Here is a 25,980-nt window from a genome sequence, read left to right on the forward strand (position 1 = left end):
TGCTCTACATGCTGAATACTGGCCCAAATGAAGGGCCTTTTATCATGAATTCCATAAGATTCAATTTAAACAAGATCATATCGGATCTTAGTTGTTATTCTATGCACCAAAAAGTACCCTGTTGCATTAGTTACAAACACTTTCACTGAAAAATATAATTTGCAGTGTCGTGGACCTGTGTTTTCTGGGCTGAAATGAGACCTGATAAAACTAGTCGCTGAAAATTCTTGCATTAACAACTGTTTTTAATCATTTGTGACTTTGTATCAGTGTTGCATTCATGTTGCATCTTCTAAACTACTGTGAATTTTTTGTCATCTACTGTGAAAGATAAAAATACACTGGATTGAAATTAAAGGCAACGCAACTCAACTCAATTACAAGAACAATTTCATAAAATCCCTACAGTGCAGGGGGTGGCGATTTGGCCGATTGAGTGTACACAGACTCTCTGACAGAGCTTCATAACCATATTTATCTCTCTAATACCCCTACCTACACACCTTGGGCCACTAAGGGCCAACTTAGCATAGCCAATTCACCTAACCTGCACATCTTTGACTTTCTATCTTTAAGACAGCGACAGGCTGTCACTTCAGAACTTCTGGTGTAATTAAATATTTGGTTATACTTGACCTTTATAAGCAGTGTCAGCAAAAGGTTTAACAGAGTATGTGTAATTCAATAAAGGGTGCCCTCAAATAAAGTTATTCTTTGTGGTAAAGTAGACATGCTTTCAGACTGCAAACTTTTAAATTACTCTTTGTATATCAAACGATCAAAGACTGCTTATACCATTCCCACTTCCAAAACTGCTTGCCTCCAGCCAAAATATTTACATATTAAAAATGGTAGGTGGATCATAACATTCCACTTCTGAGTATTACAAACACCTGCCAAACTTTAAACAGATCCTGTAAAAAATCCCATGATACAAGTTGAGCTTTATAGTTTTTACTCAGGATGTTAGGGTTGCTTGCAAAACTGGTATTTGTTTATCCCTATTTGTCCTTAACTGAAGGTGGTTTGCTAGGTTACGCGAGAAGGCACTGTTGTTGGTGTAGGACTGAAGAAATTAGTTCCCTGAAGAGAATTAATGATGATTCTATTATGTTTCTGCAGTGACATCAACTTTTTACTTCCAGATTTGTTTGAAACAGAACTCAAATTCTCAAACCACCATAGTGGGATGTGCACTCTCAGGTTCTCTTGATTGCAAGTCCAATGCTCTCAATTAGCAGTAATATAACCACTATGTTGACAAATATTAAAGTAAAAAAAATTCTTCAACAACTCAAAGGCATTGAATGAATCTGGGTACGGTTCTGCACTACCAGCAGCCTCTTAAAACCGCACTGGTAACTGTTGATTAGCGACTTTCCTCATACCCAACTGAAGCAGGATTTCAGGATTGTGAAATGTTGCAACTTAGCCCCATCTATTTCACACCCAACATTAATATATTGAAATGATGTAGAATATACAACAGAAAAATGTTGCCTTAGCTGGGTATTTCCACTAACAGTGGAAAGAGAAAAACTGAGTTAACATTTCAGGTCTGAGACCTTTCACCAGCTGATAGCATTGCTTGGCTGATAAGTATTTCCAGCATTTTTGGTTTTTATTTCAGACTTCTTGCATGAAGCAGTATTTTGTTTTTCTGCATAGTTTGACACTTCAGTAGCACTATATTGAACTCTGCCCGAAGTCGTGAACCGAACAGCTAAAACAATGGTATGAGAAAACGATTCAGTGCACAGGTGAGAATGATGTCACTTGACTTTTAAGACACCCAATGATTGTATCCAGTAGACATTGTACTTTCCAACTCAGTTGCTTAGCAGCGAGACGTACAGAAGCCAACCCTTTGCCAGTGATAAATAAAACCAACCCAAGATCACAAAGGTATTGGCTGCAAATTTCAATACCATTTAATGCAGTCACAAAATACTAAAACAGGTCTTAGAAGAATTGTCATCATATTCCCATAATCCAAGGCTGTATACTTCTTGCAAAGAATGGCATTACAAAGGTAGAAGCAGCTTTAAAAAACTAAAGCATATGTGGATATTCATAAAATACCTGAAAACAGCCCTGGTAATCCCTGACATTTTCAAATGATCCATCATTAGAATTTAAAATACTGTACATTAAAATCCCTGGCAGTATATTATATAAAATTACATTGGTAATATCAAAAACAAACATGTATTCAGTTATATAAACAAAAGATTTGATGTACAAGAATGACTAAAAACCCACTGTACACATTAATCCACATCAGAAAAATTGAGACTTCAGATTTCAACAGTGCCTCTTTGAAAATGAATATTAAACAAGAAAAGCTTTCTGTAACACGTTTTCACTCATTACCAACCCTACATATTAAAATAGCACTGACATCCACATTTTTTGATCTGTTTACTAAAATACCAGCTCTGCCACAAACTGTTGAAACGAGGTCTTAATGAAAGTCTCCAATATAGTATATGGTCATATCATGACTTGGAAGCCTTGGATCTGAAAGTTTCAGTTCTGTGTTGATAATTATATTATTTATTTTTCATTCTGTTTCTTGGAGAATTCTTCAATAAGCTCCTGAGTTTAAGGTAAGTTCCAGTTGCCTCGGAAAGATTGTCATATTCAAATGGTGTAATACCAGTAGCAAATTTACTCATATCAGGCACAGAACAGATCCTGTTCTCCTGATTTGCTTCTGAAACAGCACCACTAGAAGCTTCTGTTTCCTCTAAACATACTTGATTTCCTCCAACAGGTGGTTCCAGTGTGGGGATAGAATCTTGAGTGATTTTGCTGCCCTCTATTTCCATTTTGGAATTTTCAGGTGGAGAACTTTCTTCCCTATATGAAGCATGTCCCACCAAATTGATTGGTTCATCTCTGGAATCAACCGACGATGGTTCAGCACTTGGACTCCTCATGTTATTGTCAACTGTTCCCATTTTGTCATTGGATTCAATTTCCATGTAGTTGTTGGGTGTATTTATTGCTGGTGAGGAATTTGAAGAATTCTTGGTTAAAGGAGAATCACAAGGACCTTCTGTTTCACTATTAGTGCTTTCAGTCCGTTCCAATTCAGCCCATATTAACCGCTGTTGTTCTTCCAGTTCTTCTAGCGACAAGACATCTGCATCTAAAGTTTTATCTGCATTCCCAGCAGTTGCAGCTTGGGCACTTCCTTCCTGCATTGAATGTCCTGCTGGAGAGCAATTTGAAGGAGTAGAGGGAGGCGTATCTTTTGGAAGTGGAGGTGGAGTTGGAGTAGGTGGTGCAGGTGGGACAAATGTAGGTGGAGTAGAAGGTGGTGTTCCTTTGGGTAGAGGAGGTGGCGATGAAGTTAATGGGCAACCAGATGGTAAGGGTGGCAAAGATTGAAATAGCCTTGGTGGGGTCTCTGAACCTACAGGATAAATAAAGGGGTAAAATACAACAGTAAAACTGAGCCCTCAGAAGTAATTTTTTTCAAGGAAGCCTTGCTTCACAAGTAAAATTTGGTTTATTCAGGAATCTTGCCATTATCAATGATATTTGTCACTGATACTGTGATACATAAAGGCTAGGTAAGTTACCTTGGTGCCTTAGACCAGTATATTTACAACAACATATTCTTAAATGTGCTGGGATGCCTGTAGGGAGAGACTAAATCATAAAAGAGTAGATGATACAAGGCAAAAGGAGATGTACAATGAGACAAGTGAAAAAATGGCTCCTGATATGCAAAAAAAAAGGATCCTGTGCAAAAAAAAGGGGCAGATTATGATCTGATGTGGGATGCTGTCAAGTGCTGAATTGAAAGAAAATGTGCAGTCTCAAGCTTATATCAGACTTCATTTGAAGAGTGTAGCTGGCCAAGGTCACAGTAGTTGGAAATTTAAAACGAGAAGTGAAAGGAAGGTTAGAGTCATGCTTGCAGACTGAGCAAAGATGTTCCACAAAGCACTACGTTCCCTCAGTGTTGAAGAAACTGCATTGTGAGCAATGAATGCAGTATGTGGGTGATTGAAAGTGGGCCTGGATGCCAAAAGGACATTCCCTTCAGAATACTGTAAAAAGAATGTCTTTGGTAGTAACATGCTGGAGGTGGCAAAAATGATTTGGGACCTTGGGACTGTGGGAAGTGAAAAGCTAAAAAGAGAGGTGTTGCATCTACTGGTTTTGTTGGAAAGTTCAGCAGGAAGAGAAGGGAGTGTTAAGCGATGATTGAGAAATGAACCAGCATGTTGCGGGGGTACTTAACATATAATTCTTACTATAAATCAATAACATATTTAACATGAAACAGGCAAACAAATAGCATTAGTTACAAAAAAGGTTTTATGGCTCAGATATCATCTTTGATATATTTCAACAAGGAAATATTTCTTGGCATATGTTGAACATTAAAAACACTTATTCCCTTTTTTACTCAGTCAAATTGATTAGCAGGGTTTAGCAACTACAGATAAAACCCAGTTGGAAGCTCTGGCTATAAAGCTGTGAATCAAAATTAACCCCACAGAGATTTGGTTCTTCAATTGTGCCATATATTTTCACTAACTAGTTAATGTAGCATAACGTTCTAAAGGGCCTAACAAGAAAGTTATCAATAAAATCTTAACACCAAGCCATCGGACGAGATATCAGAACAGATGTTCAAAAGCTTAGTCAAAGGATAAGTTTTAGTCAGTGTCTTTAAGGAGGAGAAACAGAAGTTGAGGGAAGAATTTTCAGATCTTGGGGTCAATGCAGCTGAAAGTGGTGGAGTGATTAAAATCAGGGATGCAGAAGCTCAGAATTGAAGGAGCACGAAGATCATAAGAGGAGAAAGTTAGGGATAGAAAGGGGAATGGTCATAAAAGGTTCTGAAAACTTTAAAATCAAAGCATTACTGGACCAAGAGCAAATATAAATCAGCATGTGTGGAGTGATGGGTGAACTGGACTTGGTTTAGTCAACTATGCTATAGGCAAAAACAGAATACCAACTAGGAGAGCATTAAAACAATCAAGTCCAGAGGATATAAGGACATGGATGAGTGATTTGGCAGCTGGTGAGTAGAGGCAGCAGTGGAGTTAAGTGAGGTTTCACAGGTGAAAGTAGGTAGGCTTGGTGATGGAACAGTTGTGTTTGAAAGCTCATCTTGGGATCAAATACTTCAGTAAGAAACAGGAAATAACAAAAATAACCATATTTAAGTGTTGTACCTGAATCTATGTCCATGTCAAAAGAATTCATATTCATATCTATTTCTTCAGACTTGAGCTTCTTTACACTGCGTAGGCTTGAGTCAGCATCTGAACTTCTTTTGTTTGTATTGTATTTAGGCTACGTAGAAAAAGTTTTAAAAAAAGCAGTTTATACATTAAAATTAATGCCTAAGAAGCTGCATTGGTCTCCTCATTCACAACGTGTCACTGAAGCATGGTTTCACACGCTCAAGTGCTTCAGTATCTCACCCAAAATAGCCATTTCCAATGTAAGAACTTAGTTAAGGAATATTGGGGCATTATTTGATATGGGGCACTCTCAGTCCCAGGTATCATGTATGACATGAATACAATGTCCTCAAACAATTGCGAAAACAGACCTCAACTTTAAAAAACAGATAAACTTTAAAAGGATATGTTGACAGATCAAGAAAATGGGATTGAGCAAGTCCTGGCTCCCAAAGATGGCTGGCACAACAGACGTGATGGACTGAACAATCTCCTTCTGTATATCTGTATCATCTAGAAGTCCTCTGGTTTATTCACTAGTTATCAGAATAATTGCTGAATCAGAAAATGTATCTGATGGAATTTTTTTGTGTATTCTTTCACAGGATGTGATCATCATCACCAGCTATACCAATTGCCTTGAGGTGGTGGTGAGCTACCTTCTTTTACTGCTGCAGTCCATGTTGGGTACGTACACCCACACAGTGCAGTGAAGAACACTGTGCCCTCTGTCACCCTGTAAGCTCAAGAATGTCTGTGAACACAGTTTAAATACATATTGGTCAGGATTCTCTTGCAGAAGTAGTGACTTGCCATTGACCACCAACAGAACTTTCCAGTTCTAACAAGGTCTATTGCGTTTTGTCTGGTTTGCCCATTCAGCTGGAGAGCTCCACCCATTGTAAGGTTTCAAGCTCATAACAAGATAACCCTAGCATAAAATGTCCCCAACGCAAGGTGAAACAGACTGCTCTAAAAAGGGGGATGGTGAAGTCACAACAAAACTCAGCTCAGAGACTCTCTGCAGCAAATAGTGAAAGGCTTTTGTAAGGTCTATTTTGGTTACGTTGTAATGCAAAACTTAAACATGTTAATTTGATGTATTAGCTACTATTAAGTATTGCTTAACTAATGTTGATTTTAGCTTGTTTGTTACATGAAGTCTCCGAAATGGGAAAGCTTGCTCCTTGTTTTTTTTCCATCAGTCACTGGGAAATTCATCCCTTTTTAAAAAATAAAAAGATTTGTATTGACATATGTTTCGTTACACTTTTGAATTAACCAGAAAAAAATTATACCTTTCAGATGTAAGTAGTTAGTTGTAGGACAGCTGGATTAGTAGGAGAACCAGGGTAATTAAAAAAGGGAAGCAACAGGTAACATGATTTAAATTCAAAGAACAGAGATGAGAACAAAACATTGAGCACAGACAGCTACATTACCACAAATACCTCAAATTGAAGTGTGATAAAAAATAATGGGACAAATATAAATGGAATCATTAGGGAAGCATGGACACCACATATCTACAATATTAAAGCAGCCAACCTCTTTTACAAAGGGTAAGGAATTACTACAAGGTCAATAATTTAAGAAAGAAGATGAATTTCCCAGTGACAGATGGAAAGAATCACAATATTCCACATTTCCAGACTTCTACTGTAACTATAAATCAACATACAATAAACATTACTTAATAGACAATGAATACAACTAAATTATACAAAAAGATACTTCCCCATTAACCAATTCTGTGACCCATTTATACGTATTGCCATACTCTCAACAGATACACAGCTTTGAAGTTAAATTGCAAGCCACTACCAGCTTTTCAACAGGACCCTTCTTTCTGGCATTACAGAGTGAGTTTCCAGTATCTTGTTAAGTCCTTTCATACAATCGTCTGCATAGCTTTGAATCAAGTTGCCTTGCTGAAAGTTGTCTACAAGTTCTGTTTCTTCACAGAATCTGTTCTCACCAGCAGTTCACGTGGTGACCAACACAAACAGTCTTTTCCTCTGCTTGGCATTTAGCTGCTCTTTTTCAGTTGTCCTCTCTGGGTCCCCCTCGGTCAAGAGTGTGGCCAAGCACAAAAGATAAAATCTGATTTTTTATGATTTCAGGTTGGGCTTTTCCCCTTGTGACAGCAAGATCACATGGGTCTCTGGAAAGAGTTTACTATTGTCAAGCAGCACATGCAATTATAATTGTTGTGATATGCCTTTGAGGAATATCAGCATGACATCACTAGAAGGAAATGGGTTATGTGATCCAGTCTGGGTTTTATTTTTGCTTTGAGCACAGTACACTGCTCTGATAAAGGTTTATATCTATATACGATGTTCTCACATGCCTATCTTAATAATGAGCCCACACGTTACCCAATCCCTCAAACGATTGGTTCCTTGTATTTTGTACAGTAAGCCCAAGGTATTATATTAAAAGCTACAATATTACTGTTGTTAAGGACAACTGTTTGAAAGGTGCATTTGAACCTTTGAGTTTAAAAGCCCCTTTCAAAATGGAGGTATGGACAGACACCCTGGCACTTTTGTATTTCTTCAGACCTCATGAGACTCCAGATGAAACATAAAATGCAAGACTCCAAGACTGTTCACTGAATCAAGTTGTGAAGATGCCTCAGCTTCTGAGGGACAAGACTGTAAAGGACCTCAACATAATTAACTTCTTTGCCTGGCTGAACAATGGCACATCTGAAATTTTGCTTTGGTTTTGATAAAGACAGGCTGTGTAAGCCATGTACGCAAAACCCTCAAGAAGCACTCTGACATCCTCAGAGAAGGCTCTTAGCCAATGGAGAACAAAGAGGAAGGCATCTAGAAAATGAACTATTCTGCTGAAAAATATTCAGACAATCTTCAAGTGTTGTAACTACAGAACCAGTGAAGAACAAACCTCCTCTCCCTCCCAAAAGCTGACTGACCTGCTAAGCCCACATGAAAAGTCAAACACTAACCAGCTGACTACAAAAGCCATTGCCAATGCTGAACACAAAACTTTTCATTCCATGCAACAGGCCTGCAATGGAATCTTCAAGGACTGAACTGAATATGCATTGTTAGCAACTTGATTACTTTTACTTAAGTATTTACAGAGGTCGTTTTGTAAGGAACAAACCTGTATGTAACGACTAAAGCTTTGCTGCTGGTTACTGTTAAATTGAATCACTTACAAATTTAACAGGGGGCTACATACATGCACAAATTCTCAGCTCATGGACCACTTTGAAGAAATGCCTTTTAAGTGGTTGTGACAATTTGACAACTCCCTTTTCAAGTCATTGTGTCTACCTTGGACAGTTTAAAATGTAACCACTTTATAAAGTCTTGCATTTGTAACATCGCCCCCTAAAAATATTACTGCAGTAATCATTTTTTTCAACATCACTGTCAAAATATAACACTGGAAATTTGTAGCAGATGTTAGGGATGCAGGCTAATAATTGATTTTAGCTAGGAATGTAATATTTCATAGAGTAAACAGACCTTTTGTTTATTTAGGTTCCTCCTGAGATTTCAAAGTAAAGTTTTGATTATGTTGATTTGCAGGGGCAGAGTCATGTGCTTAATGGGAGGGACCAATTCTTGTAGGAAAGAAATGCTATTTTCAGTTTCATTTTAAAATACAAACGGTTGTTGACTGGGCTGCTTGAAGTAAACCATGTCTCTCTCTCTCACCAAACCCCAGTAACCTAAGTCCAGCAAGTATGTCTGCGTTTTGCTAACTAATTTTAAAGAGGGAGCTTAAGTCCATAAGAGGAATATTGTTTGAACTGCAACTCAATTAAGACATGTATCTTGTCATGTTTAAGTATTGTTCAATTGTTAAAGGTTACGCTAATTCATTTGTTTATAGTTAAACTGTGTTGTTAAATAAGTAGTGTGTTCTGATAAAAGCTTCCTAGTTTGTCAATAGGAAACATCACATCCTTACACTAATGTCAAAGCAGAAAATTGTTGGGGTCAATTATCTGGCTTCATAACATTCCTTGGGGTTTCTGATCTGGTACCCTAACAAACTCCAGATTGCGTAAGCTTTTAAAGATTTTCAACTCTTGCAAATAAAAGTTTAATTCTCTTTCTTCCAAAATGCACTAAAGATTTTTTAATTTTACTTAGGCTGTACAGTATTTCCACGTCCTCAGTTAAAGGAATGTAGATTGCAGAGAGTCTGGAGAAATAGCATTTGTGATGGGTCCAAAAGATTTTGGAATCTGGTTGAATTGGTTAACTTTGTCCAGAAGACCACTACCAAATGACTTCTAAGTACTAGCAGCTGTGAACTGGAATCCAAGGAGAAATCCCTGCTTATAACACTTCCCCATTTCTGGATTCAGCAATTTGTTTTGTTCTTCTTTAAAGATCAAACAATAAACAGTGTTCATTAAAAAAAGACTCAATCACTTTGTACAGATTTTAGCTCATGATTTCCATTTTTTTTTCAAACCAACATGTTCTTCTAACATCCAAGTTGTAAAGAAAGTCTCCACCAGCTACATATCCGAGTTGCTGTGCATAAGAATTAAATTCACTTCATCCTGTTTAAACTAAGGACCAATTTTATTTTTAAGATCACTTCCAGGATCAAATCCTTCAGCGTTCTTTCCAGGAGATTCAGATTTAACACAAACCTTTTTTGCGCTGGTTCATTTTTCTGGTAGAAAAATCTTTAGTGGCTTTTAAACTTATACTGATGATCAACCAAGAAGGTTTCATATTCTTAACCAAGTCTATTCTGCTTTCCCTGCACCCACACTTAATTTGTGCATTAGCAGCAATTTCTTTTCTAGCAAGGGTGACTATACTTTCATTTTACATTCACGACCACATATTTCCTCACAGTCACGTTCTGATCACGTTTTCCCTGCATATTTAACTCAGGCAGATTAGCCTCACCTCCCAATAGTCTGATGCTCCTCTGTCCTTGAAATGTTAGCAGTTTGAATTTCTGACTCTGAACACATTTTTAGTTGAAACAGCAATTTTTATAATAAAGGTTACATAAAGTTGTGAATTCTTTAAGACATTTGGCTTTTGTAGTGCAGCTACAATTTCAACAGACTGAATAGGTTTATGCTGGAGACAGTAATACAATAGCTTGGCTGAGATATTCGCTAATTAAAAACATCTTCATCACCAACAGGTAAATTAGGCACAACCCCCATAACTGAAGGGCCAGAAATTAAAGCAAATTTTAAATGAACTTTTACACAGGAAAGGGTAAACAACTTCTACTGGAACCATCTGTCAGTACTTTTTTTTTTGAAAAGCATTTTTTTCTGAAATGGCCTGTCATCTACTAACACCAATGACTGGATCAATCCAGTATCTGTAAGAACAACTTGCTTGCTTACTTCACCAGACAGGAACGAGCATGTCACCTTCAAACAGAAAATTTCCATTATTTTACTGTGCACTACTCTCTCTTCTAGTGGTGAATACAGGTTTGTCAGCAGCATCACCCACTGGGACAATAGTTTCTGAAGGGACATTGCGCAATCTCACATATGTTAGTGACTTGTTTTTTAATTTCCAGCATTCATCCTTCACGTGTCCTTTTTAACCGGCAGAAACGCTGGCAGCATTTAGTCAACCTTGACTTCCAGACTGTGTGTTTCTATTCTGAGTCTGTTTCTTTCCCCAGGCCATTAACTTCACTGATCCAATCTCATCTCTCCAGTTTATATGCAAGTTCACAATAACTTGCTCCTAACATGTGTTTAAGACAATTCCTCATTGTCCACCTTTGTTCCAGTTTCTCTTATCTTAATAACTTTATGCTCTTCCATGTGACACACGAGCAATGCCTCTCCAAGACTTTCAAAATCTCATGGAACATTCATAGACCCATCAAATATCAGTTTTTTTCCACTGGCAAATTCCATTAAAGTCCAACTTTATTTCTTTCATAAATTTATATCTGTAAGCCTCTGGCACTTACTCATAGGCATTAAGATCCGCAGTTTCAATGTATCACAGTCATTATATTACATGTCAGTAAGAAATGAGCAACAGTGTATGATCCATCTCAGCCTCCTTCAGTGGTCCCCAGCACTACAGATGTCAGTCTCCAGCCAGTTCGATTCGCTCATGTGATATCAAGAAACAATTGGAGGCATTGGATACAAAGGCAACGGGCCCTGACAACATTTCAGCAATAGTACGGAAGACTTGAGCTCTAGAACTTGTTGCTCCCCTATTCAAGCTCTTCCATTTATAGTTACAACACTGGTATCTATTCGACAATGTGGAAGATTGCTTAGGTATGTCCTGTACACAAAAAGCAGGACAAATCAACCCAGCCAATTACCGCTCATCAATCTACTCTCGATCATCAGTAACATGATGGAAGGAATCATTAATAGTGTTACCAAGCAGCAACTGCTCAGTGACGCCCAATTTGCCAGGATCACACAGCTCGTGGACATTGCTGGCTGGCCAGCATTTATTACCCATCCCTAGTTGCCTTGGAGAAGGTGGTGGTGAGCTGCCTTGAATCGCTGCAGTCCACCTGCTGTGTTAACCACAATGCTGTTAAGGAGGGAATTCCAGGATTTTGACCCAATGACTGTGAAGGACTGGAACTCAGTCCTAAATGTCACCTTATAGTTGAACACTTCTGATGGTTTGGCAGGTTATGTGGCACTGAATCATATCAACCAGATTCTAGTCTTGTTCCTGGTTTCATGGCGAATTAGTCAATTTGAGCCAAATACCTTCTACTCATAAATTTGTAATGCCCAAAATTGATAAACCCAGCCAAGTCAAACAACATAATAAGTGTTAAACTTACAGTGGGATAATCTGCAGCCAATTGATGTGCAAAGTATTCCTTCAGATGATGGGATTGCATTGGAATTGAACCATACTGCCTCCATTCCTAATGTAATCACAAAACAAAATACCAAAACAAATCAGTTGAAAAAACTTTAAGACAAATATCATGCAGAAGACAAAATCAGCTCTGGAGCAAAATAAATCAGCTATCTGAACAGCTTTATTTCATTGCATATTTCTTAACAAAGTATTTTAAATCAACCTCATGTCCTGAAGCAATAAAAATAGTCAGACTAGAACTTTCATAGCCTCATATTGATAGCCTTTTTCTGGTAGACTTTCTTCAAAATTCTACTTTTCTAAAAAATTACGCTGTTGGTATAGTTTTAAATCTAAATACCTGGAATCTTGTTACACAGGAAGTAGTAAGAGAAAATCACGACACTTATTATTTTGCAGGGGAACTAGGTCTATGGACTACCTATATGACATCTAACCCAGAGGCATCCAAATGTTCTCGGTATAAAAGTTTCAAAGCATAAAGACAGAGAAGAAAGGACTATCGGGAAGACACACAAACATTTGCTGAATGTTAACAGTGTTTGAAAAATTGAGGATATCGCCAGATTGGGATGCTCCATGATCAAAATGCCTAGTAGCACTCACCCAACCAGGCTGAAAAGATACCAATTAGTTGGCCAAAGCTTGGAAAACAAAAAATCTAGCATCAACCAATACATTTGAGGAAAAAAAACAGAAGAAATTGAAGGTGCGGTGGGGAACAGACTGGAACATATCAAGTAAAACATCAAGTGGGCATCACAGTAGCACAGTGGTTAGCACTGCTGCTTCACAGCTCCAGGGACCTGGGGTCTATTCCCGTTTTGGATTACTGTCTGTGTGGAGTTTGCACATTCTCCTCGTGTCTGCGTGGGTTTCCTCTGGGTGCTCCGGTTTCCTCCCACAGTCCAAAGATGTGCGGGTTAGGTTGATTGGCTATGCTAAAATTGCCCCTTCGTGTCCTGAGATGTGTAGATTAGTGGGGAAAATATGTAGGGATATGGGAGTAGGGCACGGGTGGGATTGTGGTCGATGCAGACTCAATGGGCTGAATGACCTCTTTCTGCGCTGTAGGGTTTCTATGAAAATGCTTACATCCTGAATCCCTTTCGGAATGACAGCATTGAATCCTGCATAATCTATTAATTTGCTGGTATCATAGGATGGAGAATAAGTTTTTAGATGTTGTCTGTCATGTTCTGTTTCACTGTCACTTGGATCTATATATAAAAGAGAAAACTGTTAAAATATGCATATAACTACATGAGAATAAAGACAGCAGCCACAACTTTTAGAACAAAAGTATGAGCTTTTCAGTTCATTTTAAGTTCGGTTGAAAATATTGGATCTTCCCCTCTTCTTTCTTCCCCTCCCAAAATAAAAACAAAAAAAATTGCTCATTCTCCTGACTAGGGCAAAAACTGTTTATTTCTTGTTTGCTGTTTGATAAAAATATGTAAATCATTTTGATTGGCTTTGGTCTTAATATGTGATTGAAATTTCCTAGCTAGCAGCACCATTTCCCTGGCGTTTCTAACAACGGAATTTCAAGCAGGAAGAATACAAAACTTGTATCTTGTCAGTCAGTGATGGCACTCTAATATGTTGCCAGATAGATTTCATGCTAGTGAAAATACTGATCCATTTTAACAACAAAACATTTTAATGGACAAAAAAAAACTCTGGAGTGGTTCAATAAACAGATTCATTGAGGTGAACAGCATATCTTTCAGTGGTGCAAAGTAATGAGTGCCAGACATAGATTCCTTGGTCAATGAGAATATTGTGATGTATCAAGACAACTCTCTATGTATTAGCAGTAAAAACATACTCAGTTTCTTGCTACTCTCAATTCCCCCCCCCCCCACAAGTCTCCAAATTTTAGCTTTTGAATAATGCATTTTAAATGTTCAAATAGGGCAAATTTGGCATGAACAACAACACAAGGAACCCTTCAGCATATCCTGCAGCAAAATGACTGGAGACATTGACCAGAATTCTACCGCCCTGCCTGCCATGGGAATTGGAGTGGGCAAGGGGAAGAGCCATTGACCTCACTTGGCCTGAGACTGGAAACTCCCAACCATTAACTGGGTAAAGGTACCGTGGGGGTTTTCCCAAGTATGCAGTAAGTACAAACCAATTAAAAACACTAAACTACCACGTAGGGAAGAAACAAAAAAGTCTCAATGCACCGAATATGAAATTATTAATCATACCACATGTAAATATTCAAAGTTTGTATTTGGAATATTTCACCTTTTCCATCATATAAAGCAAGCCCAGAATTCTCTTGTTGGGTCTCTAGCAACCATCCAGGTGGATAACCCAATCGACGCATCCGATAAATAAAAGGTGGAAGCGTTTCATCAGTCATCCCCAGAGCTTCTTTAAGTTCTACACTGCAGAAACAATCAAGTTAAACAAAAAAAAATTTAATGCCATGAACAATAAATATTGGTAGTTGGGCAAGACTTCGTTCCAGATGACATTTACAATTTAATGGTTTAAAAGATATTTTTGTGCAAAATACAAAGATTTTAACTACAAAATTAACAAATAGATGCAGCTTACTGCACAGAATATTTTTTTTCAAAAAAGGTTGGAAAGTAGAATGACAGGCCATTTTTCAAGTGGCAACATTGCTGCAAAGGGGAATTACGGCAGTAATTCTGCTCAGCATATCTTGTGACAGTAGGGCTGTTAAGAACAGGGGACTGGGACTAATTGAATAACTCTTTCAAAAAGTTAGCACAAGAATGATGAGTCTGATAACCTCCTTCTGTGCTATATAATTTTATGATAATGCAATCCATTGGTTTTATTTTACCTGATAACACCTGGTTTGAACTTTTCAAATCTCTCTGCGTGATACCGCTGTTGAGATCCTGAATGAGGTGAATCATTAGCCATCGTCATGAATTCTTTTCTTTTTTCGCTAATACGAGCAAGGTCACGTGGCTGTAAAGTCAATTGAAAGATATGAAGGTTAATTATTCATTGCAGTTAATAACATTTGTGTATGAAATGTCAAAATATGATTATTCAGGCTGCTCAAAATTTAAGTACGTATTTTAATGTGTTTATCAAAAATTCACAATAAGTTTCAATTTTACTTGCCTCTGTTTGAAGATCAGTCAATTTAAGGCGACTGCCTGTATATCTCCTGATTAGTTTTAATGACCTCCTCTCCTGACTTACATTGGAGTAAAGTTTTACATGTGCCAACAGATCTCAAGTAGCTCAAATGATGTTTCTTCACAATAATTCTTCACAAGTGTAAAAAAACTTATGAACAGGCAACCTTACAATGAAACTGACTGTACCCTCGCACCATTTCCACAGTATGCAGTTTCCAATGGGAGTTAATTGATAACTGGGGAAGCAGTGGCATAGTGGTATTGTCACTTAACTAGTAATCCAGAGACCCAGGGCAATGCTCTGTGGACTCAGGTACAAAGCCCACCACGGCAGATGATGAAATTTGAATTCAATAAAAATCAGGAATTTAAAAAAAATCCAACCACCATGAAATCATTGTCGATTGTTGCAAGAACCCACCCAGTTCACTAATGTCCTTTAGGGAAGGAACTTTGCCATCTTTACCCTGGTCTGGCGTACACGTAACTCCAGACCCACAGCAATGTGGTGACTTAGCCGCTCACTGAAATGGCCTGGCAAGCCACTTAGATCAAGGGCAATTAAGGATGGACAAGAAATGCTGGCCCAGCCAGCAACATCCACATCCCATGGGCAAATTAAAAAAAAAAATTGCCTATCCACCCAGAATAGAGTGGCAAATTGTAATATGCTTCTTACTTCAACTACTGCTGCAGAGAACAGAGGTCAAATTTAGGATCTTGCTGTTGCATACCATACTTCCTTCCTCCTTAGCCTCCTTGTCTTGAGAGTCAATGGTGCATGCAAATTGATCACTGGAGTGACCTCTCCATGGCACATGCCTGGCAGGATAAATATGGGGTTGCTGGTTTGCCCCAAGTATCAGACCACCCCCACCCCCCCCCCTCCCCCCCCCTCAAAAAAGCATTTTTGATGCCAAGATATCCCAAATCCCTTCAAAACCAATTTGTAACAGCAAAGTTCCCACAAACAACAAATGAGAAATAAGCAATTAAACAGTGTTGATGGTGCTGGATGAAGGAGGACTGAAACAAGACTGCTGGAAGAATTCTTGGCTCTTCTCTGAGCATTGCCGAGATCTAAGTTCAACATCTCATCCAGAAGACAGTACCTGTGGCAATGCAGCACTTCTTTGCAGCCTAGATTGTGCAGCCAGGTGCTGGAGTAGGGCTTGCACCCACAATTATTTTGACTCAAGAGATGGGCTTATTACCATTGAGTCAAGATGGTTAAGTACAATTGCTTGAATAAGCTCATGTTTAGTTTTACTGTTAAACAGAGGAAAATACTAGGTCATATTCACAGAATTGCACGCCCTTGGCCTCTTAACGTCAAACCAAATAAACAAACTCAAGTTAAATCAGGACAAAGTAAAAGGGGCAGCTCCCCAAAAGGAAGGGGAACAGCCCGAACAAAATCGAAGCGCAAAGGAAACTTGAAAACGTCAACTTAAAATGTGATTATTAGGGTCAATGATGCACCCCAGCGAGATCAATTCCCATTGAAGAATAAGCAAACAATTTGTTGACTTCTGCATGACCACGATGTGTGCAACTTGTCCATTTGGAACAAAATCTCATTACAAAGTTATGCTGATCTTACCTTTGGACAATCTTTTAACTGATGTTCCGTTGAACCACAGTTGAAACAACAAGGTTTTGGCCTATTTGATACAAAATGTGTTTTTTCCCCAAGTTATTAATGTATTTCAATAAAAGAACATGTTTACTATCTTCTTCAATTATATAAATTTGAAGCCTGAATATCTATACGTACCTCTTAGCTTTCAATTCCACTTCTTGACCATCTAAGGATACAACTTGGGCGAAGACTTGCTGGTATCTTTACAGCGCATTCAGGAATTACTCATTTCCATAAACATCTACATTGTAAAATAAGCTTCCCGGCCTTATGTATGCCACCTCATTATAAGATTTCCTCGTGCTCAATAACAGCAAGTTTATTTGCATTTTGCAAAGATGTGAATTGATTGGCTATAAGAACTGCAGAGCTATTAATTTGGGCATTTTCCTTGCTCTGCATATCTGGAACATGGAGCTGTCCTAAACTACTCCATCCTTCTGATCTGTGATAATTATCAAGATCAGTAAATAATATTATGCTTCGAAATTAATGTTGGTAAAGCAAGAAAGACATGTCACCAGAACTTTTTGTCTTGCACTTATCAGAATACATGCAAGAATGCCAAATTTCAAACAATCACAACTTATACTTCAGGAGAAAAGGGAATGCACAATTGGATGGCATCTTTTCATGTTGTAGTATAAATTGTGATCGTTTGAAATTTGGTATTCTTGCATTTGTCCTGATGAATGCATGACAAAAAGCTGTATTGTCTATTTCATGAGTTCTGCACATCACATTTTAACACTTGTTCCAAAACAGGCCATTTAAAACCCATCAAGAGTCCATGAAATTATGCACAGCAAAAAAAATTCTGTGCATTCTGTCATTAATGCATGGAGTAACACTTGTGTAGTGAGTCAAGATGGTCAAAAGAACTGCTAATATTAATATCAAACTTTCACTGAATGTACTTGGGCTCTTGCACAATAAAACTAACAAATGTTTAAAACTAATAATCTGTGCCAAATACAAATTTATTTTTTGAAAAATAAAAATTACTATTGTACATTTCATATAAATTCTAATTTTTCCCCCCATCTAGATCAGGAGCATTGCTTCAATAAAATGGTAAAACAGATTGGAAAACATCTAATATCTATAAACAGCTGGAATTAATGTATTAAACTATATACATTTGGAAATTAACATCTGAACGTGACAAATATTTTACTCTCTACTCCCAACACACGCTAACAGTTCACAGACATCCCCAAGATCTAGTATAAACGCAAACTGTTCTTTCATCCGTTCAGGGCCAATTCCAAAACCACGCCCAGAACTTTACCACGCATTTGGCAACACATGTAATCTGTGCTCAACAACCACCATCTGGCCCTTTGATCGTTGGGACCTGTCTGTCTGGCTCCAGCATCTACAAACATTCTCTTGGAGAGTCCTCAGCCGTTGAGACACCCTCTCTTTGCAGTTACAGCATCATCACTGGCCACCCCTACAAAGTACACTGAATTGCTGGCCTCCTGTTAAGCTGGCAGCTCACGGGCTGCCCCTACAATTAAATTGGAATTGCAGCTCCTTAATTAGTTAGTACAAGAAGTATGCCTTCCTGAATTCTGCTGCCAGTTGTAGAGGGGTTGCCTCCATTTTGACTCCGGCAGCAGGACTTCAACTTTATTTTTGGCCTATCTTGCTACAATATACAATAAACAAGTCAACTGAAGTAGAAACTTTCCATTCAGTGTGCAGGATACTTGGGAATTTCCCATCCATCTGTCAGCTGTGGATTCTCATTTAGTAATGGCTGTCCGAGTTTGTCAAGGCAAAAGTTGGTGAAGTACTGAACGCTTCCCACAACCTGCATGAAACAAAAGTTACAAAAAAACTTTCCTAATATGTACTCATTTAGCAAAAAAACTAATGAGCGTTTGTTCAGCTATGATGTAATTGTCATATTAAAGTTTAAAGAATTCACTGTATATAGACATTATATATTATACATGTACACACACTTGTGTAGTAATCAAAAAGGGACCTCATCAAATCATTGGGAAATAAAACAAATAATCTAATAATAATTATTCTGAAGTAACATACAATAAAAACTCTGAAGCAGACACCAAATCAGATTTAAAACCTGTATATTCCTTTACACTTGCTATATTTTTGAACTAAATTACCCAAATTGGAGGGCAAAAAGAAGTCAAAGTGCAAATACAGATACCAGATTTTAGTACAATGTTTGATGAACATCGAAAAGCTGATCTATGTTGGACTACAATATATTGTAAATTGCAATAGTACTACTGAAATATTTTTAGCATAAATTACCTGGCTCAATTTCAGGCAAGTACATTTTACAAATTACATTGTGTATTTACGTAAGTATTAATACAATATCAAAGCATAAGGGAATTTGGTATTTAATTATATTCCTATGTCAATATGAGTCTAAGAAAGAAATGGAGGCTGGAAACAGTATACGAAATAAAATAATCTCAGTCAAGTTCAGTACAGTGCATCCAAGAATTAATGTGCTTACAACAGAAAGGTGGTTCAGTATGCAATATCACACTGTACTGACTGCAAAAACTTTGTCATGAGAGGATCATTAGGATTGACATAAACTGGTTAACTTTATGATCAACACTAGAAAACCACCTAAAGGAAATGGAGGAAGATGCAATCCAGTCATCTATTTCATTAAACACAAGTGTTGGAGGAGGTACAATTCAATCCGGAATACCAATGCAGAAAGTCATGGGGTGGAAGGGTAGAAGCAGTCTCCACCCACACCCCATCCAGACTATATTTAGAAAAATAGTGGCACAGCAAAGATTAGGTGTTATCCCTACAGAAGTAACAGAAATCTGAAAGGGATCATCTCACAAAAGAATCTGGGAGCAGACAAGTTGTGGCCCCTTCAACTAACAGTGCTTAGTGCACAGATAAATTGTTCAAAACACTGACATTGGGAATGTCAGTGTAATGCCATGCCCTGTGTAAAATATTTCTCAAATTTCAATGATAATTTCCTAATGCAAATAGTTTAACGTATTGCGTAAATTTCTGTTCCTATATTTTAACATGTTTTCCAATCTGTTTGAAAACTTTAAATCTATTTAATAACTTTATCAAAACTATCTGAAATAATTTCCTTGAATTTAGTAGCTCATATAATAAAACTAACTTTACATAAGTATAGGGATTAAGATCAGTTAAAATTGCTAATAAAGTTTTTTGAATGGCCAACACAAAATGAAAATATACAAGAAAACAATTCATGGTAAAATGTGCAAATGTCAGTTTTCAATAATTAAAATTAATTCAGAAGAGCTAAGAGCAATAGAAAATTAAATTATATGGGCTGGAATCGAAATAAATGTTTTGGCTATTTTGAAATAGGAGTATGATAAAGACTAGGTAAATCAATCCAGCATTAAGCAACACAAGTGTTGAAGGTGTTGAGAAATGGTAGGCATATTGAATTCTTCTTCATAAATTAACACAAAAATACCGATACTGGAACTATTTTAGTTCTGATTCCAAGAGGCTAGTATTCAATAACTACCTGCTGGCACTGTAAGTATTCTTTCCTTATCTAGGTAGTAGACAAGCATATCCCGTCTACCATAAGGATAAGGAAGCCAGTCTTAGCCATTTAACAGACAATCAACTCAAACATCGGTCTTCCAAAGTACAAACAAGGTACCAAAGTAACCTTATGTGCAATTTTGGATTTAGCAATTAGTTCAGAAATTGATAAGAGATGTGACATATATATTGAATTAACAAGGTACGTTGGCCAGAAACATGACTTCTCAAACAAACTAGAGGGAACCACTAGTGTGGTTGTGATTAACGTTTTCAATAAGAGTTCTACAACAATAAGATCCGCATCCAAGGATTGGCGGATACCAAACTTTATTCTAGGATTGAAAAATAATATGAAACATGGGCCAGTAAATTATGGACTAAGTTAGCCCAAGTTTATTAGTGTCACAAGTAGGCTTACATAAGAACATAAGAAATAGGAGCAGGAGTAGGCCATCCAGCCCCTCGAGCCTGCCCCACCATTCAATAAGATCATGGCTGATCTGTCGCTGCTCAGTTCCACTTTCCCGCCCTCTCCCCATAACCCTTAATCCCCTCTCCTATCAAAAACCCATCAACCCGCGTCTTAAAAATATTTAGCGAGGCAGCCTCCACCACTTCAACGGGCAGAGAATTCCAGAGATTCACCACCCTTTGAGTGAAGAAGTTCCTCCTCAACTCCGTTCTAAACCGCCCCCTTTTTATCTTGAGGCTGTGCCCCCTAGTCCTATTGTCTTTTTTGAGCGGGAAGAGTCTTTCCACCTCTATCCTATCCATCCCATTCATCATCTTATATGTCTCAATGAGATCTCCCCTCATTCTTCTAAACTCTAACGAGTACAAGCCCAGTTTATTCAGCCTCTCCTCATAGCTCAACCCCCTCAACTCCGGTATCAGCCTAGTAAACCTCCTCTGCACTCCCTCCAAGGCCAAAATATCTTTGCGCAGGTGCGGCGCCCAAAAATGCACACAGTACTCCAGTTGCGGCCTCACCAATGCCCTATACAGCTGCAGCAAGACCTCCCTACTTTTATATTCAATCCCCCTCGCTATGAAGGCCAGCATCCCATTCGCCTTCCTGACCACCTGGGACATCCTCGGCCTCTTCCCTTACATGTACACTCTCCTTAACTTTAGACCTCGTAAGGTCACCTACCCTCACACCCTCCCCCCCCGCTAATTAGTTTAAAGCCCTGTCTACAGTCCTCTTTACTCGATTCGCCAGCACTCTGGTCCCAGCACGGTTCAGACCAACCCCATCCCATTAACACTGCAATGAAGTTACTGTGAAAACCTCCCAATTCGCCACACTCTGGCGCCTTTTTGGGTACATTAGTAATAAATGAACACGGTGGCGGGATGCTGTCAAATGTTTCTTTAAATATAGCAGACTTGGTACAAAAAAAAACAGGTGTCAGTAATTGGAAAAACAATGAAATGCAAAGAAGATTGAAGATCTTCAGAAATCAATTCTGCTTTCCCTCCTGTTAACACTATTAAAATAACAAAGTTGATGACAATTCTTAGAATATAGAATTTACACACAAGACTAAACTATATAACCAAGTCATGAGTCTGAATAGAGTAAGTACTGAACAATGCACAATTAAACAGGGAAAATGAATTATATAAACAAGAAGAGGTTCGGTTTTAAAATGAATAACAGTATAAATGAAAAAAATGATCATGCATTAAAAGGATAGGATCCATTTGTGGATGCTAAACAAAGCTAAGCAAATACCAAGTTGCATCTCGATGGTAGTTATCATGGCATTTCAATGCTATTTGATTATGTATCATGGCATCTCAATGGCATTTGATAACGATGCTACCTCATACATACGTCTGGCCGCACTGCCTCAAAACTAAAATCAGTATTTTACTAGAATCAGAGAAATGCAAGTGCTATTTCTGCAACTTAGTTGCAAAAGAGACTTATTAAAAAAACAGCATGGAGTACGGTCCAATTTTTAATGCCAAGAGAGAATTTAGATGCAAGACTGAGCACAGAGCAAAGCACCTCGAGAACAAAGTTTTTAAGCTTCAAACAACTGACAAAAAAATTTCCCCGTCCATCCCATATATGAAAGATCACTGACATAGCAGTAGGTGCTGTGTTGCTTAGCTCCTGAATTTAAAAACTGATTCTCACCCAGTTAGCAACAATACTGAAAGCTTTAATTGTGTCTATAATAACCAAATAAGGAATTTAATAATTTAATAAATTATAAGGACCAGAGAGGCAACCACGATTGAACAATATAGAATGGACATTCAGATACTCTGAAGACCTGTTGAACTGCCCTTGCTGTTGGAGAAATTCCTTAGAACTTCTCCTCAGAAGATTAAGTAAATTTGAATATAATTCATCATCCATCTGATTGTCCAACAGGCCACTGAGCCATGAAAATGATTAGAACACATTGCACAAAAGCTCAGTCCCATCCTCATCTGGTACACAATGCATTAACAGAGATTACTAGATAACAAGTAGGTACAGGAATCTAACCCAGGTGCCAAGTACATCATTTAGCTGAGATCAGCTAACTCAATCTGAGACCAAGAACGGAAGCAGCTCTGTCCCATAGCTTTGAACAATAGAAGTAAATATTGATAGTTGAACTTCCCACTTACATGAAATGCTTCTTTTATTTTCTTTCCTGTACTTGAAGTTTTCACATTCAAGTGCTCTTCTAGCAGCACACTTGATGGCTGAAAATAAATTTATGTATTTTTACTTACAGATTTTAAAACAATTCTCTGAAAAAAGCTATTTTCTCATTTATTCACCTGAGGTTTCAAGTTAAATGATGTTTTTTCAGAGTCACTTTGTATTTCCCTTTCATATTTTTCAACTAAACCCGTGATGAAATCTTCAATTTCTTGATGAAACTGTCTGAAATTAAATTGGTGCACAAATCAGAATGGCTGGTGTCAAACTGGAAAAACTGCAAAGGAAGAAGCAAAAAAACTTAAAAAAATGCTTAAAACTGAAACTTACTTTGAAATATTGTTGTTCATAAACAAGATCTGAACCATTGGACCATCTGTTTTGGAGTCACTCACAACTATTTTACTGGCACAAATAAAGGTTAGAAGTTTAATGTAAACTTTCAGAACTTGAAGAATATGGAATCCAATCCAAATTAACAATTTTCCCATGTAATCTTTTTACATTTCATAAATATGCCAAGCAATTGGTTCAAGTTCTATAGACTAGGGTTTATTAACATTTTAGATAATGGTGGTACTTAAAGACTAGAAAAAAATTTGAATATGCACTGGCCAAATATTTCCACACAATCTATTTACATGTATAGAGATAACACTGTACACATTGGAAAATAATACATGATTTTGTGACTAAATGCTAAACTAATCAGTTTCAACTATTACATAAAACATTATGAAGGCATCATCTAGAGTTGTGTGAAACGTTAGGCTCTTAATATTAATGTTACCTTGGCTGGGTCAACAAGTTCAACTTCCTCTTCAGTTCTTGATGTTAGCCCATGGTTAAGGGAAAGACCATTACAGACTGACAAGAAGCATTAAAGTTTGAACTTCTTAAAAAACAGTTTTCAAGAGCTCTGTGGACAGAACTAATACATTTAAGTACACTGAACTAGTTCTACATTATTCAACCCATCTTTCTTTATGCACCAAATTATAATAGTTACACAATGTTATTTACTAAATAATGACCAGCAAGCTATAAAGTTTTTCCTTTTCTAAACTTCAAACTTGAATCACTAAGGTCCATACTGACATCTCACAGATTAAATGAAATGGTGCCTGCTAACATAATTCACATCATGTCAAAACACAATGTAAATTTGGACCTCATCACCAAGCATTTCCAATCATTTGTTTGAAATTGACAGAGATGTTTTTCAAAGTTTATTTATGAGTGTTACAAGTAGGTTTATATTAACACGAAGTTACTGTGAAAATCCCCTAGTCGGCACACTCCTGCACCTGTTTGGGTATACTAAGGGAGAATTTAGCATGGCTAATGCACTCAAGCAATACCTGCACAATAATGCAGCAAAAATAGATTTACTTCCTTGGATGTCATTACACGCATTCAACTTTGGTTTTACACAGAAGTATACAATGTAACAACGTGTGGTGATAAGATTTCGGAATTAAATAAGTGGTGGGAAGGAGAGTGAATCAGGAACATTGCCTCACACGCTCTGTTTGATACAGGATACGTCCAGTGGAAAACAAGCATTAAGCAACTTAATGTCTAACCATTTTGAATGTCAGAATAATCTGCAAAACATTTGATTTTGACAGGTAGTTGAAGGCCGCTTTTCTTGACTGGAGAACTTTGTGTTGCCTATCGGTAGAACTCAGGTCCACAAACACGGCAGAAAGCGTTTCAAATCAAAGACATTATCACTTCACCGATGTGAAGAGGTTTCGCTTTACATATACCTTACAATTACTGTACAAAAGTGCACTGAATCCAGAATTACAGCCTGGACCAGTTTTACTCCGTCTGATCAGTTCCGAGTCTTCACGCCCGATTTACCACTCACTCGTTAAATCAACGGATGCTAACTTTGCAAAGTAAATGCGTCATGCCATAATCCTTATTGCAATAGTAGTGATTTACTACGACAGTTATCAGTATTACGACAGTAAACATTTAAGATTTTAAGAATCTTAAAAATATTTTGTATTACTTACAGATTGACCATAAACGGATAAATCAAAGTTATTTCGGTGCAGAAATAAATACTCTACAAGTGTAACAGAACGATTCAAAAGGATGCAAGTTTCAAAGCATCGGAATTTACAACCACTTCTGCACGAAGAAATCCAGTGCCGCAACTGTACTTCAAAATTAGCCCGAGTAAAAATTGTTCCAAACGGGGTGGTTTGAAGCCATGCAGCCAGCCACTCCGCAGGAAGCGGTAAAAATCCCTATTCCCCGCCCCGCTCCATTTGTTTGCAGGCCAGGAGATTGCGTACTTCTGCTTCTAATGCCTGTGGTCGATCCGATTCCAGAGGAAACCGAAATGAAGAAGCTACAATGAGATGACTCGCAGGCCTATGTTCCGGGCCTATCCGGTGAAGCCAAGCCAAGAAGCAAAACCAAAACCAAAAAATCAGATTGTTAAAAAAAACCCCTGGGTAACCGGGACCTAACAGGAGCAGAGTGAGAGCTTGCGGGCAGCCAGCGAACGCCGTTAAACGGCCGTTCTGCCCCGACTCCGTTACGCGGCCTCTCCGACACGAGCCAATCGCTCCCGAGGCGCCCCGTTTGATTTTTATGAGGCTCGTTTCCTTTCAACGAAAAAAAAGGATATTCTCCGCCTTCAGGCAACCCACTCTCTCCTCGAATTCCAGCAGCTGCTTTCTCATCGTCTCCGCCTCGCCCGCATCTTCCGAGTCGCTGAAACGGACGTGAGAAGGCTTTGAATCCTCAAACTCCTCGAACAATTCGCGGTCCCCAAAATCCAATCCCACCCTCTCGGCGGCCATCTTGTCACTGAGCGGTCAGTGACGTCGATTGGAGAGGGGGTTAAAGGGCGGGGTTCAGAGTGCAAAGCGATTGT

At 38.1% G+C, this 25,980-nt stretch overlaps 1 protein-coding gene across 1 annotated transcript; it reads right to left on the bottom strand.

The window, feature by feature from the left end:
* Window positions 1–1,906: 1,906 nt before the first annotated feature.
* Window positions 1,907–25,917, bottom strand: zcchc8 (zinc finger, CCHC domain containing 8). The gene is made up of 14 exons (XM_080208341.1): window positions 25,730–25,917; window positions 23,872–23,912; window positions 23,412–23,486; window positions 23,201–23,306; window positions 23,045–23,122; window positions 18,571–18,674; window positions 16,991–17,056; window positions 16,817–16,877; window positions 14,904–15,034; window positions 14,333–14,475; window positions 13,169–13,293; window positions 12,030–12,116; window positions 5,205–5,325; window positions 1,907–3,421 (listed from the first exon to the last, which is right to left on the bottom strand). Exons 1-14 carry the CDS (start codon window positions 25,904–25,906, stop codon window positions 2,553–2,555), a joined length of 2,184 nt encoding a protein of 727 aa, XP_080064467.1. The 5' UTR covers window positions 25,907–25,917; the 3' UTR covers window positions 1,907–2,552.
* Between the last annotated feature and the right edge of the window lie 63 nt (window positions 25,918–25,980).

This window comes from Carcharhinus amblyrhynchos, chromosome 20 (assembly GCF_965287045.1).
Source record: "Carcharhinus amblyrhynchos chromosome 20, sCarAmb.v2.hapA, whole genome shotgun sequence".
In the NCBI taxonomy this organism is placed as follows: Eukaryota; Metazoa; Chordata; class Chondrichthyes; order Carcharhiniformes; family Carcharhinidae; genus Carcharhinus; species Carcharhinus amblyrhynchos.